Here is a 16,035-nt window from a genome sequence, read left to right as displayed (position 1 = left end):
TGCAGGCAGCAGTAAAGCATGCTGGAGAGCAGTACAATAATGAGTGTCTGCAGGCAGCAGTGATGCATGGCGGAGAGCGGTACAATGTGTCTGCAGGCAGCAGTAAAGCATGGTGCAGAGCGGTACAATAATGAGTGTCTGCAGGCAGCAGTGAAGCATGGTGGAGAGCGGTACAATAATGAGTGTCTGCAGGCAGCAGTGAAGCATGGTGGAGAGTGGTACAATAATGAGTGTCTGCAGGCAGCAGTGAAGCATGGTGGAGGCCCCTTCCTAGTTTGGGGCTGCATTTCAACAAATTGAGTTAATCCTAACCAAGTCCCCAAAATTGAGAAATATAGACAGATACTTACCTATCATGCAATATAATCAGGGAAGCATCTGATTGGCTCCAACTGTATTCTGCAGCAGGACAACAACCCCAAACATCCAGCCAATGTCTTCATCATCCAGTCTGTTCCTGAAGAGATGCGAGGCTGTTTTGCCTTGAAACCGTTTCACATCCACAGTGATTTCACATGGATGGATAAAGCAATATGGGGGAGGGATTCACAGCTCCGTATCGCGTTCGCCCGGGTGAAGTTAGCCTTACTCTAACATTTTTTTCCCACACCTATCTAGAACTTTTACACCGTAATATTTATACAGCTGGTATAAGATATACATCCTCTATATGGACCATGCTGGTATAACCTGGGCATTTTTGTATTATACACTTTCTAGGGTAAAAAAAAAAAAAAAAAACATCCTGTATGTAGAAGTTGTCATTTTGCTAAAAACTCCTGCAGTTCCAGCTCAGGCAGATCTGTAAATGATGGGAGTTGTAGTGATTAGATGGACAGTCTGGTCTACTGAGACCCTAAGAGTGGTTCCCCCCTTGGCCTATAAGAGGCTCTCTGAGGCTTCTTGTGTGCAGTGATCTCTTCTTTCGCTTGTAGAGCTTGTTGACCACTAGACGCGTCTACGACGCAGAGAAGAGATTTCACCCAGTTACCAGAGGGGGGCGCATCATTGGTATGTGAGAAGCTGGATGGTCATATCCCACTAGAGGCGGTACAGCAGGGTACTAAAGCCTCCCTCCCTGCCCGTATCACATCTTTTATCCAAGCTAGAGGCGGTACAACAGGGTACTAGAGCCTCCATGTCCTCCCATATCATATCTTGTATCCAAGTTAGAGGAGGTACAACAGGGTACTGGAGCCTCCCTACAAGGGGTCAGTTCTCCACAATAAATGGTCCTTTTCCTCTGATATTGTAATCACTCACTTATAGCAACGTTATAATTACACAGAGAGGTTTTATTCCCTCCGACAACTTCTGGGGGAGGAATTGGTGCTGACAATGAGTATATATGTACAGCTGGTATAAGTTATACAACTCCTGTATCTAGTGATATGGAACATGCTGATATAACCCTGTAGTCGTTAGGATAGACATACATACATTATAATAATAATAGACACAGAAGACGAGATTCTCCAAGTAGAATTTTATTTTCCATTCGTCTTGGAGCTCATCATTAGCTCTGAATATGACAACAGAGCAGTTCCTAGGATCATGACAATGGGAACACCGAGATACAGCACTCCACATGGATGCAGGCACCATGAAGGGGATTGGTGATGAGATAGATACTGGAGTGCCAATGATGACCCCCATCCCCACCACACAAAGTCATAGTTGGGAAAAAAATACAATACAAAGCCAATGAAATAAATTAAACAGGAGCGGTATCAACATCAGCAAGTATCTCAGGACTGGGAGCAGCAGGAGTGACAATACAAGGACTGGCATCAACCCCCGGAAATGTCAGACGGGCAGCGTAAAGGCGCGGGCACCGCTGGCTGCAAGCTTCTGACTAGGCAAAATGCATTTGTGGAATTGGTGACGTAATTCTGCATGGCTCCATATTAACAGTAACCGCAAGAGAGATCTGCGTGGAGTCGTACCGGAAGTCACACGCGGATTGTGCCCGTTCACAGGGGAAAACCCGGTGCAAAATACACAATTTAGCTGCCATTTTTAGAAGCGGAATTTACACTGAAAAGTCTACATCAGATTCTGCTGTCCGAACACTCTTGTCCGTACAGCTTGCGCTTATTCTATCCAAGTGAATGGGAGATAGGGAAACAGTAGAACACAGCGAGCTTTGCCGTTTCTGCACCCTACAGAAGTACAGGAACATATAAACTCCATGCGCCGTTTCCAGCACCTCGGCCGCCTCATACAGAGCTGGATTAAATTGCCGCCATGATTGGATGAGATGGGAATACCCCTTTAACAATGTGCCTGTCCAGACATGCGGCTGCGCATGAACTGTGGCTTTAAAAGGAACCTGTCACCAGCTATGAGCACCATAAATTCACCCCTTCCGGACCGCAATGCCTTTTACTGACCTGACTAATGAGCATTAAACCTGCACCGTCATATTTTTAAGGAGGTGGCTTGGCTGACCACCAACAGCCAGGAACAAGAGAAACCTCAGATCCTGGTAGTTTAACCCCTTACATGCCACAATCAATAGCAGCTGCAGCATGTATGCAGACAACAGGGGTGTGTGGTGGGGGCCCTGTCACCCATCGGCACCCTACAGTACAATTCGCAGGTACTGACAAAGGCCCTCAGGTCTACCATGTAACTCAGTTCATTAAGCCCTGCCACCTCCAGGGTCTAATAGGCTACTGTCATAGCCCTAGTAAAATGCATTACATAAGTAATGCAGTGTACCATCCTAGAGATCATTCGCCCCTTCACTAAAATATAGTGTAAAAATAAAAAAGTTTCATTGAAGGAAAATGAAATCGTAAAAAAGAAAAAAAAATTATTACTCACAAAAAACCATTTTAAATGGATAAAATGCCCCCCAAAAACCAACCCATAACAGGTATTACCAGGTTTGTAACGGCCTTTGATCTTTTGTTCGACACCCAAAAGTCCCACGTACCTCCACCTCACACCAATTAAAATGACATTACCCACAATAAACAAGACCTCACAGAGCTCCGCTGGCAGAAAACAAAGTGTTCTGGGTCTTAGAATGGATCGATGTAGATTCAACCAGTTTTCTTTAAAGATGTGTTTTTTATTGTGCAAAAGTAAAAAATAAATAAAAATCATCTGTAAACTCGGATTACAGGAATCATGTTGATCCAGAAAAAGTCATGTTATTGTTACCAAATGGTGACTGCTGTGAAAACAAAAAGAACCACAAGGGTGACATTTGTGGCTGTTTTTTTTTTACCTCTCTCCTCCCCCAAAAAGTAAAAAAAAAATAAATAAAATAAGTAGTAAAAAAAAGTTAGACAATACATGGTGTACCCCAGAGCGGTGCCATCCATACTGCTATAAATGTGATAGTAACTGTCTGTCTGTTACCTTCTCACGGCTAAACTGCTGAAGCCATTTTGATGAAGTTTGGCAAGGAGGCGGCTTGTATATTAAGGAAGGGCAGAGGCTACATTTTATACGCCGACGCACCTCCGCTCCGCCGGCGCCGTGAGGTGGAGGGGCAGTGGGTGCACATCATAAAACTATGCCTACACAAACGGGCAGACACATGTACAGAACTGACAGCATATCGTACTTAGATTTCATTCATTATCTAAACGATTTACGTTTCAATATACAGCAAAACACAGAATACATTAAAAGATACTCATTCCAGGCGGACGAAGTCGCGGGTAACAAACTAGTTAAAATATACAACTTGATTTACAGGGAAAAAAACAAGTCCTCATGCGGCTATGTCAATGAGTTATGGCTTTTGCAATGCGACAAGGAAAATCGCTTGGTCCTTACGGCTGGTTACGAAGGGGTTAAGTTACGATGCTAATAGGGCAAGTTCCCAGGAATTGGAGGATGTATCTGAAAGTTGGCGACAAACCATGCCACAGGCTCAAAGCATCAGGCTGTGCCACGCTCTTCCATTGACCACTATGGGGGTGGGCACGAGTCCGCTGCACTGTCGGCACGATGACAGCGGGGGAACAGGGAGCCCGGTAAGTGTGAAAAATAAATCCATCCCCCCCGACTCCTGGGAACCTGCCCTATGAGCACCATAACTCAACCTACGGTGCCTATAGCTGGTAACAGGTGCCCTTTAATTGGCTTAGCATCACCTCCAGTTACTCAGACGGCCGCACTAACGCCGCATTTACAGCGTGAGAATTGGCGTAAGGACCCGGCTCACAGCATCAGGGGTCAAACCTGCGCATTTGGGAAACTGCAAAAGTTGCAAAGTCCCCCGCAAGATTATTTCTACCAAAGCTGTATCGCCACCGTACTACAATTTGTCCACGTCAGGTCGCCGTTCTGCGCTAGCCGCCGCACGCACGTGGCAATAATATTGGGATGTTCACGTTGTTCATCAGTCAGACGGCCCTGGGTGTTCACACCAGCCATTACCACCATAAAACAAAGCCAGAGGAATATCCATCAGCTGCCCTGCTTCTTGATGGTTTCCACACAGATGTTTACACTGCGGTCATGCAGAGAGTATATTTCAAGTCTTTGAAGATGCTTTAACCCCTTCCCAGAGGCTACTTATACAGAAATCATCCAGGCTCCGAGCTGCTGTGACACTACAACCCCCAGCATTCCCAGAGCTGCAGTCTCACACCAGTTGGAGAGCCCTGCGTCCCATCACGGACATCCCTCCTCCTCGCCTCCAATACTACACTAGGTAGTTGCTATATAAGCAGCTTTCTAATCTATTCCAGGCGATGTGAACCCAAGTGTGATAGACTTCTATTAGAGCTAAAAGAGGAATGGATGTCCGCAGAGGCCAAAAAGGGTTCACATAATTGGAGCCTCCACACAATATCCATTTACCTCAACAGAAGTGACTTGTAAATACACATTTTGCAATCGCCTTTGACCTCTATTTTAAAGTAGAAATGTGCTGCAGGAAGTTTGTGGTTGCCCCGACAAGCTGCTTCCAGGACTTCGCCCTCCTGGCAGGGGCTCTCCACTCGGACAGAGGGAAAGGCCTCCTATCCCTGCCAGCCAGAAGCACTTGCAGATCTGCATAAAGGTTTTGGGGATGTCCATTTATTGCATGGTCAAGTGTTGCAGTTACACGGAGTGGCCCCTTTATTAGAGCCCCGGCCTTCTTACGATTGGCGCTTCCCTGTATGGCAGTTCTCCCCGCGACCCCGGAGTGCAGCATGAAATCACGTGGCAAGTTTTTTCTGGATCAGTTTCAGTGTGAATCCACATTAGATGGAATCAATCAGATCGCTGGATTTTCTTAACAAGGTCTGGTCATTGGTGCTGGACTAGCCGGGGCCGGGATGTCATCGTCAACCACAAGGGGTTTTTTTGTGCAGCGATATGCAGAGAATGGAGTGATCAAGGAAAAGCATCCAGCAAAAGAAATTGTCACCAAAAAAGGGGTCAGAAGAGGATGTCAAGAATCATTCTGATGAACAGGCGCTGTAGAATCAGGAGCAGCTAAATACAACGCTGGAGCTCCAACTAACGTGTCCGAATGTACAGCTTGTCGTTCCTTAGCACAGATGGGCTATAACAGCAGGCGAACAGTTCCGGCGCCAATGTGTCCAAGAGAAACAAAGATGGGACTCCAGTTGACAAAAGAGGGGTTGATCAGTAGAGAAAAAATATATAAAAATCACCTGGTCAAATGAATCCAGATTTCTGTTGCCCCGCGCTGATAAGAGGTCAGAATTGGGGCAAGCAGCATAAACTGATGACCCCTTCCTGTCAGCTGGTCAGAACTTCTATCTAGTCGGCAGCAACTACAAGAAGCTTCCTGTCCGAAGGGGCCAATATTCATGCCGAAGGATTTCATCACCTGGTGGGATCTACACTGAGAAATTGCTGCAGTTCTGAAGGCCAAAAGGTTGTTCAATGCGCTACTAGATGGGGCTCTAATAAAGGTGCCATTTAATGTACATCACGTATGCAACTCCTTAAAGAAACACTAAACCCATTTTCTCTCCCTGCTGCTGTTCCATTATCAGTCACTTCAGGTGGACTGTAGCACTTCTCGTCCCTCCTGCCCCGATCACCACTTTAGTCACAGTCAGACCGATGTAATTAAGTTTAGGGCCCCTTTAAATTTCCTCTCTGCCAAGAAAAAGAAAAAAAAAAAAAAAAAGCAGGATGTTGGGGGAAGGCTGGTCACATTTTATTGGTGATTGATATCAGCAATCATTTCGTTTGATAATAAATAAATATCTGACCTCTGAACCCTTCATTGAGAAGTACTGCACAGCGAGGACCTCTCGCCCGTTAGACGAGGGACGACACATTTTATAAAGTTTAATAGCGATACAACAAGTTGTGACACGAAAGATAAAAAGCGCCGGCTCATAGCACATAAATAATGGAATGTTCTATGGACATAGGGAGGCGCCCTGCAGCCGGCGGTTCTCGAACTACAACTCCCAGCGTGCCACGACAGCCGCATTGCCCTATAACACGTCCAAGTCTCTTCGGAGCACATTAGGAGTTGTCGTGTTACAGCCGGAGAGCCGCAGGTTGCAGAGCGCCATCCTTTAACATACAAGTCTATTCTGGCTCCCAGAGCACGTTGGGGGTTGTAGTCGAGATCCATCACACAATTATCAAAATATCCATTTGTATATAGAAGCTATGATAAGTTTAAGAAGATGGGACTCCCATTGTGGAGTGAAAGAGCAAGTGATAGAAGTTCTCTTCTCCCCCCTCCACTGCGGACCACCAGAGACAGTGCAAACCCACCAATATGAGCTCCAGGGACAATACTGACCATTCCAGTTCTTATTTAAATGTTGCAAAGAGGTCATAATGGGGAGGAAATGGATGAAAAGTCGCCTAAAACTATGGTAACTCCATTAATAACTCTCACCCGAGTGTCATAGTGAAATCCACTAGTTCCTGCTCTACAGAGAGCCACCAGCAGGAGGGTTAGCACCACTGGACACCAGTCTTGGTAACGACCTTCTGGTTTTCCAGACACCAGTGAGCTTTTGTTTACACACAGCAGTCAAATAGATGAATCAGGGCTGCACTGTAAAGCATGGTGTAAGGAGAGAGGAGTCCACTGAGAATCTAATGAGGCAGGAGGTGAATTTCGGACTACCTCAGACTCCCAAAAGACAATGCAGCTAAGCTGGAGTCACTCTGATTATAGCTAGGCTCTAGTGGAGCAGAACTTTAAAGGGACACGGAGAGACGCAAGGGCACACTGGGGGATAGTGGCCGATGCAACTGTCCAATACCCACCAAGTATCGCGAACAGCTTCTACTCTAATTAAAGGGGTTTTTACTACTAAACAACATTTATCATCCACCCACAGAATAGGGGATAACTGTTTGATCACTGGGGGTCCAACTGCTGGGACTCTTGAAAACTGCGCACACGCGTGACAATCGTTCCATTCACTTTGATGGAACTGAGGGAGATTGTCGAGCACATCGATCTTGGCCTGACCCACTGGTGTGAAATAAGTGGTGGTCACCTCTGTGCGCCGCCCCCCTTTTACATGGTGCATTTGGGTGCACCGTTCTCAGGATTGCTGGAAAAGCAGGAGATAAGTGTCTTTAGTGGTAAAACCCCTTTAATGGGCCCATGCATTATACTCACTGGGTGTCGGATGGCCGCCTTCACGCCCCGTCCTGACCAGCGTGCACTTGCGGCTCTCCGGAGAGCGAATATGGACTTTATGACTTGGGGGGGATTGCGCTGCACGCAGGGCACACAGCAGTATAAAGTTGAGAAAACAGCAGCACGATGGGTTAAAGGCCGTTATGAGGTATACAGGGGAGGGGGCACGGGGGTGTAAAACGTCACATCTTTCCGTAATTACAACTGAAGTCATCCAAGTTACTGATACGGTGGAGGGTAAAAGCACAATGTCCACTGGATGCAGCCACTACGGTCTCTGCACGATACCACAAAGGGGGGCTACATATCGTCAGAGGAAACGGAGGACACGTGGGGCACTTTCCAGCAGCTTAATACTAAGGTGGGGGGGAACCGAGATGGAAGGTCAGCAAAGGGGATGGGGTGATGTTCGACCAGGAGGCAGAATATAATGTGCACAAACCACGGATGACTTGATTCTGGGAAGGACCACTTAGGGGCGCCAATGCTGAATAGACCCAGATTTCCAATTATCAGGAGATGAACACTGATTATGTATTACACTTGCTTGAAGCGGACAGATGGCGGCAGCCGCCATGTCCTGTCCACAACTCATGATGAAATAATTGGAAATTGGGTTCCCCTCTGCTCTATATTTCCTATCTGATACCCCTCGCCCGCTCCTCTACCAGCTGGAGTTGTCCCACCCCTCATCTGTGGCAGGTGCCTGACTCTTGCTACCCTTTTTGCCCTTTCCTTCACTTTCCCAGTGGCTTTCCCAGTTCTCCCAGCTGTCACTGTTGCTGTTCTTGTTGTTCGAGGTGGTCCCAGACCCCCAAACCTCCCAGCTGTCGGAGCTCTTCCTCTCGGTGGCGTTTTCAGGGAAGGTCCAGCTGTCCCCGCTGGGAGATTTTGTTGGCTTCTTTATTTCTTCAGAGCTTCCAAATGTCTCCCAAAAGGATTTTCCCGGGGTGGCATTCTGATAGCTGTCACTACCGCCGCTGCCGGCCTGCTGATAGCCCTCGCCAGAGTGGGAGCTGCGAGAAGAGAATGAACAGGAATATATTATAAAAGCACATGAAGTTCCATTATACACCCATACAAAAATGACAATGAACGATGGCATCTGCAGACTTTCCTGTCTGCCACACGTGCCCAGTATGAACCCGCTTTCATCTGGGAAGAGAACGGAGCACCAATGGCAGATCTGCCAATTCTGGTGTTCTCTGATGAATGCCAATCAAGCAGCCCGGTGCTGGCTGTGAGCGCAGGTCCCACTACAGGACGTCGGACCCACACGGAGTCTGTGGATGACAGTTTGGTCAGTAACCGCTGGAGGGCATTCTGTAGGCCTCTGGCAGCGCTCCTCCTTTTCCTCCAGTCCTGATGAGCTGATGCTTGTTTGTGCAGCTTTCATCTAACGGCCGTGTCCTGGCATCTCCTCCATGCTTTGAGTGTGCGCTGGGAGCCACAGCAAGCTGTCTACTTATGGCACGTATGGATGTGCCATCCTGGAGGAGCAGGACTACCTGTACAACCTGACTGGCCTGCAGGTGGCAGCTCATGTACCGGTAGTGACAGGGACACTAGCAAAAGGCAGGACGACAGAAGAATTGGGAAGAAAGAGAGGAATTGTCTCCAGTCCCTTTTTGGGGGAGTCATTCTGCTTCTCTTCGGTGCTTTCATTTACACCAAATCATTTATACTTCCTAACTGGACAGATTGATATCCCTGCAGTGACTTGGGGGGGGGGGGGGGGGGGGGGGGGGGAGGGTTACTGGGATGCTTAAAGGGGTTGTCCACACAAATTCTATTGATGACCTAACCTCCTGGCTGATCAGGTATCTGCTATCAGCACTGAAATACACAGTGGTACAGAGCACAAGCAGATAGCTCCAACCCCTGTGTAGTGGCCAGCACTCGTAATTGCAGGCACAGCCCTCGATTTTAATGGGAGTTGCACCTGCAATTACAAGCACCAGCCACTACACAAGGTTCGGAGCCATCTGCTTCCACTTCATACCCCTGTACATTGTGGCGCTTATAGCGGGTGCCCGATCAGCTGGCCGGCCATGGTTAAAGTGGCAGATCCCAGTCGATCAACTATTGACGACCTATCATGGGCATAGGTCATCAAGAGTATTTGATTGAAAACCCCCTTTAAGTGTTCCAGAGATTTTGTTTTGAGCAGAGTATTACTCTCCACAGACTCCCTGGATGTCCGCAGCACCGGCCTGTAGCCACAGCTCTGGGGATTAAAGATCAATCCACCAGCTTCAAGATCTCTCCTTGCTGAATTTGAAAACTGGTCGACTTCTAATACTTCTCACAGCTGAGTTTGTTACTATTGTATCCAGCGAGGACAATCCTCTGAGACAAACATGAGCAGCACAAGCCTCTCCCCTGTCCTGATAGTTTGTTACAATGTATCGGTGCAGGTAACAAGTGTCCGGTCGCAGAGGATTGTTCCAAACTGAATACAACATGTCGTATATCCTCTATCTAGATGCACTCTGCTGACAGGAGTATTGGGACACAGAAGGTGATGAAATTGGTAGTCACATCTTTCAATTTGGTGTTGGCCGCTTTTGGCCTCAATGGCTGCGGTAATGCTCTTAGGCTGCTCTCCACCAAACTCCCATAGATATGTGGAGGGATTTATCTCCATTCCTCCAGAGCTTCAGATAGTGATGCGGGGGGATGATGGGCGTGTTGGGCGCACGGATATGGCATTCTAGTTCGTCCCAAAAATGCTCAATGAGATTGAAATCTAAACTTTGGGCTGTTCAATGAATTTTGCAGACGTTCTGTTTCTCATACATCACGCAGTGTTCAGTCTTGGTCTAACATGGTGTTCAGTCATGTTGGCAGAGGCACAGAGCTGTACTAAAGTATTGCCACATTGTCCGGAAAGGCCCGGTACCCATTGGCGTTGAGGGTGAACTTCACTGATGGCCCTCGTCCTTCCCAGAAGAAACCCCTCCCTCCTCCCCTCCCCACACCATAACAGAACCTCCTCTAAACTTCACCATTGGGATGATGCAGTCACATAGATACCACCCTGCAGGCGACTGTCACACCCAAGTGCAGGCATCCGATGGGAAGATGGTGTCCTGTGATTCATCTGTCCACAACACTTTCTTCCACTCATTTACAGTCTGATGTTCCAAGCCCCATCGCAGGCGCCGCTCTACACCTGGGGGCATCCCCTCCACCAGACCCCGTTGTCCGCTCTACACCTGGGGGCATCCCCCCCACCAGACCCCGTTGTCCGCTCTACACCTGGGGGCATCCCCCCCCACCAGACCCCGTTGTCCGCTCTACACCTGGGGGCATCCCCCCCCACCAGACCCCGTTGTCCGCTCTACACCTGGGGGCATCCCCCCCACCAGACCCCGTTTTCCGCTCTACACCTGGGGGCATCCCCCCCCACCAGACCCCGTTGTCCGCTCTACACCTGGGGGCATCCCCCCCCACCAGACCCCGTTGTCCGCTCTACACCTGGGGGCATCCCCCCCCACCAGACCCCGTTGTCCGCTCTACACCTGGGGGCATCCCCCCCCACCAGACCCCGTTGTCCGCTCTACACCTGGGGGCATCCCCCCCCACCAGACCCCGTTGTCCGCTCTACACCTGGGGGCATCCCCCCCCACCAGACCCCGTTGTCCGCTCTACACCTGGGGGCATCCCCCCCCACCAGACCCCGTTGTCCGCTCTACACCTGGGGGCATCCCCCCCCACCAGACCCCGTTGTCCGCTCTACACCTGGGGGCATCCCCCCCCCCCCACCAGACCCCGTTGTCCGCTCTACACCTGGGGGCATCCCCCCCCCCACCAGACCCCGTTGTCCGCTCTACACCTGGGGGCATCCCCCCACCAGACCCCGTTGTCCGCTCTACACCTGGGGGCATCCCCCCACCAGACCCCGTTGTCCGCTCTACACCTGGGGGCATTCCCCCACCAGACCCCGTTGTCCGCTCTACACCTGGGGGCATTCTCCCACCAGACCCCGTTGTCCTTTATACCTAATGCTCACATATCACCTGACCACACAGGATTGGTGGGGGCCAATAGTTTTGTCAACATAGTGTATATGATGCATATTTCGGTGCACTGTGTATCTAGCATTATATTGTGGGCTGTAAGGACAGACAAATATCGCTCACCTTTCTGTGCCGTCCTCACTTTTACCCGAAAAAAACGTGGTGACATCTCTCCAGCTCTTGGTACCAACACCCTGAACCTGCAAAATATACCAGAGTTAGGGTTCACTCATACATAGCGCTGCTGCTGGTCCCTCGGGGTATAGCTGGTCACAGGGATTGCTGCTTCTGAAAACCATGGTCATTTGTATAATGCAGGGCCCCGATGTAATGCACTTCTCTGCTCTGGATATAGGGCTTACTTAAAGGGAACCTGTGAAGTCTTTGGAGCACCATAACTTTATGTTGCCCACCAGCAAAACTGCCACATGGGCTATTGAGTGGAGGACAGTTTTTGCGAAGATGTGAGTACACCCAATGGCTCGAGCGGCAGCTTTGTGTGAGGACATCGTGGAAAGGCAGACAAATATGCGCCGGCTGCCCCTCTTCTACGAGCCAATACAATTAGGTTATGGAGCTCAAGGGACCCGACAGGACCCCTATAAAGGGGTGTTCCTATGTGGACTTTCACATCCAAAGTATATACCATAAAAGTCTAATAGATGTAGGTCCCAGGGGTCTCACACCCATCTGAAGAACAGGGCTCGACAAGCTCTACAGGGCTGCGTGTGGGGGCCAGGAGTTATGGAAACTGCGCAGCATAGCAGCCTGAAAAGGAGCGGCCATATTTGGTAGAGATGAAAATAGCCCTTATCTACAGGATGGAGGATGACCATCTGATCGGTTGGGGTCTGACCACTGGGACCCCCACAAAAAAACAAGGGGGTGGCAGAGCAATGCCCAATCGTCTCAATAAGACTGCTGGAGACAGCTGAGTGCTTGAACTACATGGTCTCTAAGTTTCACTGAAATGCATGGGGGGGTGGATGCATCCTTAACCCCTTGTGACGCGGCCAATTTTGGACCTACAGATGCAACGATTTATTTTTGGGATTTCATCTTCACTTTTTGAAAGTAATAACGTTTTTTCCCCGTCAACATGGCCATATGAGGGCTTGTTTTTTGCATGGCAAACTGTACTTTTTATTGAATACTAGTGTATAAAATGTAGTTTTATTTAGAATACTAAAAAGGCAGAATTGATGTATTTCTTAAGAGTTAAATTATAAATGACATTTATTGGTACAATGACAATACCAAAATTATATACTTAAAAGTTTTTCCACTTTTGCATAAAAACTTTAAGAACATATTTTTGCATCATTGCATTCAAAGTCCCATTACATTTTAATTTTTCTGTGGGCGGAGCTCTGTGAGGGCTTGTTTTACATGACAAGCTATAGTCTTTATTGGTACCATTTTGGGGTACATAGAGCTTTTCTGATCACTTATTGCATTTTTTGGGGAGGCAAAAAGAAAAAAAAAAAAAAAAGAAGAGAAAAGAAGCATTTTGGCTCAATTTTTAGCCTTTTGCTCTTTAATAGTATTTGCCATGCAGGATAAAAAGGCAATCCAATTTATTTTGTACGGTTTGTTTTGGATGTGACAATGCCAAACGTGTGTGTTTTAATTTTTTTTTTTAAACAAACGGGAGAACGTGCAAAATAATGTTTTGTTTTTTTACTATTTCTTACCATTTTTATTTATTTTTTTGTTTTTCCTTTTTCTATCTCCCTGTAGGGAACCTTGATCCTATGATCGCTCCGATGGTAAAATTGCAGTACTTTTTCATTATCGCTAATCATACCGGATGCCATTGTCTGGTTGCCATGGCAACCTATCTGCCCTCTGAGATTACATAGCAGAGGGAGTACCCTACCTCTGAAGCCTTTTTATGCCATGACCAATATTGACTGCAGCATACAAAGGGATTACATCCATAGGATATAAGTTTATGTCTATTGATTTCAATGAGAGCCGTGCCTGCAGTTACAAGCGCCGGCCACTACATGGGAGATCGGCGCAGAGGTTTCCACTCTGACCTCTGTGTTATTGCGGCGCTGACAGCTTGCGCACACTCAGCTGATCGGTCGGGGCCCAGAGTGACGGACCGCAGCCGATCAACTATTGATGGCCTATCCTGATAAGTCCTCAAAAGTATTTCACTGGAAAACCCCTTTAACCTACAACCCCACTATGTAATTACAACTTCATTTCAACATCGTTCATTATATCTTCAATGCAAATATGTACTTTCCAATTGTTAACTGATTTGTGACATTTCGCTAAAAATGTATTTGGATAATCTGTATTGACTGTGTTCTCATATAAGTCAAAAAAGTTAATAAAAACTTAATTGGCAAAACAAACAAACACAAAAAAAAAAAAAAGTTTCATTTGAACAGCTGCTTGACCCTAGACTCCCCAAAGTTCTCAGATCACCTTCACACGGTTCTGGTGAAATGAACTTGGATCAACAGGTCCACTAGGTCTTGTGGTCATGACACGAACACTAAAATACCGCTCCATAATGGCCTAAATGACACCTAAAAGTACCTTTACACAGGAAGACTGTCCCGTGGACTACTACCAGGCTATGCTTTACACAGGAGTGATAATCGTTCTAACGAATGGCGGCAGAGTGGCCGGCGATCTGAATAGAACCTCGGCCCTTTCACATATGACTGTCGGCCAAACCCACAGTTTTCATGGAGCCTGACCAACCTACTAATGTGAATTGAGGTGTCCGGATCTTCCCCAACAGCAGATGTCAGGCCAAAAAAAAAAAAAAATTGGCTATATATCTCTGATCCTTCTATGTTCATGGGGGCCAGGCAGCGGCTAAGGATATGCTCACACAGTGGATTTTTGCTGCAGATTTGAAGCAGAATCAGTATCAAATCTGTGCCATTCATTTGAATGGGAACCCACACTTTAGTGCATACAGGATGGATTTGAAATCTGCATGTGGAAAAAAATAAGCAGCGCTGCGTCATTTCTTGACATGGAGTCCGGTCGATAAAACTGTAGAGATTTATCCACTTAAAAAGGCTAAACCCCGGGTAAACTGAAGTGAACACAGAGATATAAAAAGTCAGGGCTGAGCAACCCCACAGGGCACATCACACCAATAAGATGAAAGGGGTACCATGGGGCTGAGACCACAGCAATTCCAAGAATGAGGGGTCACTCATCACCGTCTTCTCGTCACTATGGGATCAGGGTTTCCTAGGGAGTTTTCTCTTTTTGCCATTATACATACAATGACGCCATCTGCTGGCTAGAGCCAGTACTGCCGTATGGGACATGCTGGAGAGGCCCCTGACATAGCAGCCAGTAACATACAGTAAGATTACCCTGCTGGACGTCTTACGACATTGGAGCTGAACAGCCTTCAATCAGAATGTCTGAAGACGTCAGACAGTGGATTGGAAAGTGTTAAACTCCTCTACCGATTTTGCCATCACCATGTCCTCAGGCAGCGAGTTCCACAGTCTCACTGCTCTTACAGTGGGGCTGATGGTCAGCTATTTCAGTCAACTTCATTCAGGATGACTCCTTTAAATGTGACAGGTGGGTTCAGTGATCCTGAAGTGACAAGAAGAGGGGGACAAGGAACCCCCCCTTCTCAGGATCAGTGGGGGCCCTATGCGATGAACAGGTGATAAACGTCTGTCATGATACAACCCTTTTAAATGGAGCCATATAGGGGGTTCTTATTTTTAATTGGAGCACACAGGGGGTCCTATTAGGGGAAAGCAAAAAAAAGGGTCTTAAGCAGGACCACTGAGAGGGTCATTATTCACAAGTGGAGCCACAGTGGACACATTATTAACATGGTTGGGGGAAGGAGGGCACTGAAAAGTTGAGTAGGGATTGCAGAAGGAGGATGGTGAGAATATGCCAAGGAGAATCATATTTGGAAGGGGTCTCACTGGTAGTCTGGCCCCAGAGACCTGAACACTGAATATGGCTGACTCCGAAGAGATATATCACCTGTGATCACTGGAGGTAACTGCACTGTAATCAGGTATATGGCCCGCTTTAGCGCAACTACGGTTCAACATTAGAGAACTGCATAAAGCGCAATTCCCTCATAGGGGTCTATTATCGGAACTGTTACAAGTAGAACCGTGTTGTTGCTACTGAGAGGCTATTGCTTGGAGATGGCATAACTCACCAGCATCAGGTCCGCAGGAGGGCAGCATGGATGGCAAAGGACAAAACACACATTAGAAAATAATTGGAACATGAATAACGCGGCACAGCAGGCATCTCCGAATGCAAAGTAAGCAATAACGACTCCCGGTAGAAGGGTTAAAGGCAAACATAAGCTGAGTATACGGTATACAACACAGCTGGGATGTAATCATTAAACAGCGCTGTCACTTTTTCGTTACATAGTTG

General features: G+C 47.6%; 1 protein-coding gene across 2 annotated transcripts in view; it reads right to left on the bottom strand.

Moving 5' to 3' along the window:
* Nucleotides 1–1,471: 1,471 nt before the first annotated feature.
* ARFGAP1 (ADP ribosylation factor GTPase activating protein 1) overlaps nucleotides 1,472–16,035 on the bottom strand; it is a 29,321-nt gene continuing 14,757 nt past the window's right edge. For both annotated transcript variants that reach the window (XM_066588174.1, XM_066588175.1), the window contains 2 exons: nucleotides 11,752–11,828; nucleotides 1,472–8,622 (listed from right to left, as the gene is read on the bottom strand). In XM_066588174.1, coding sequence (XP_066444271.1) covers nucleotides 8,271–8,622; nucleotides 11,752–11,828 — 429 coding nt within the window. In that variant the 3' untranslated portion in view covers nucleotides 1,472–8,270. The remainder of the gene's footprint in view (nucleotides 8,623–11,751; nucleotides 11,829–16,035) is intronic.

The sequence above is a fragment of the Eleutherodactylus coqui genome, chromosome 13, assembly GCF_035609145.1.
Source record: "Eleutherodactylus coqui strain aEleCoq1 chromosome 13, aEleCoq1.hap1, whole genome shotgun sequence".
In the NCBI taxonomy this organism is placed as follows: Eukaryota; Metazoa; Chordata; class Amphibia; order Anura; family Eleutherodactylidae; genus Eleutherodactylus; species Eleutherodactylus coqui.
The sequence above is the reverse complement of the archived record's forward strand: the minus strand, read 5'-3'. Positions and strand labels throughout refer to the sequence as shown.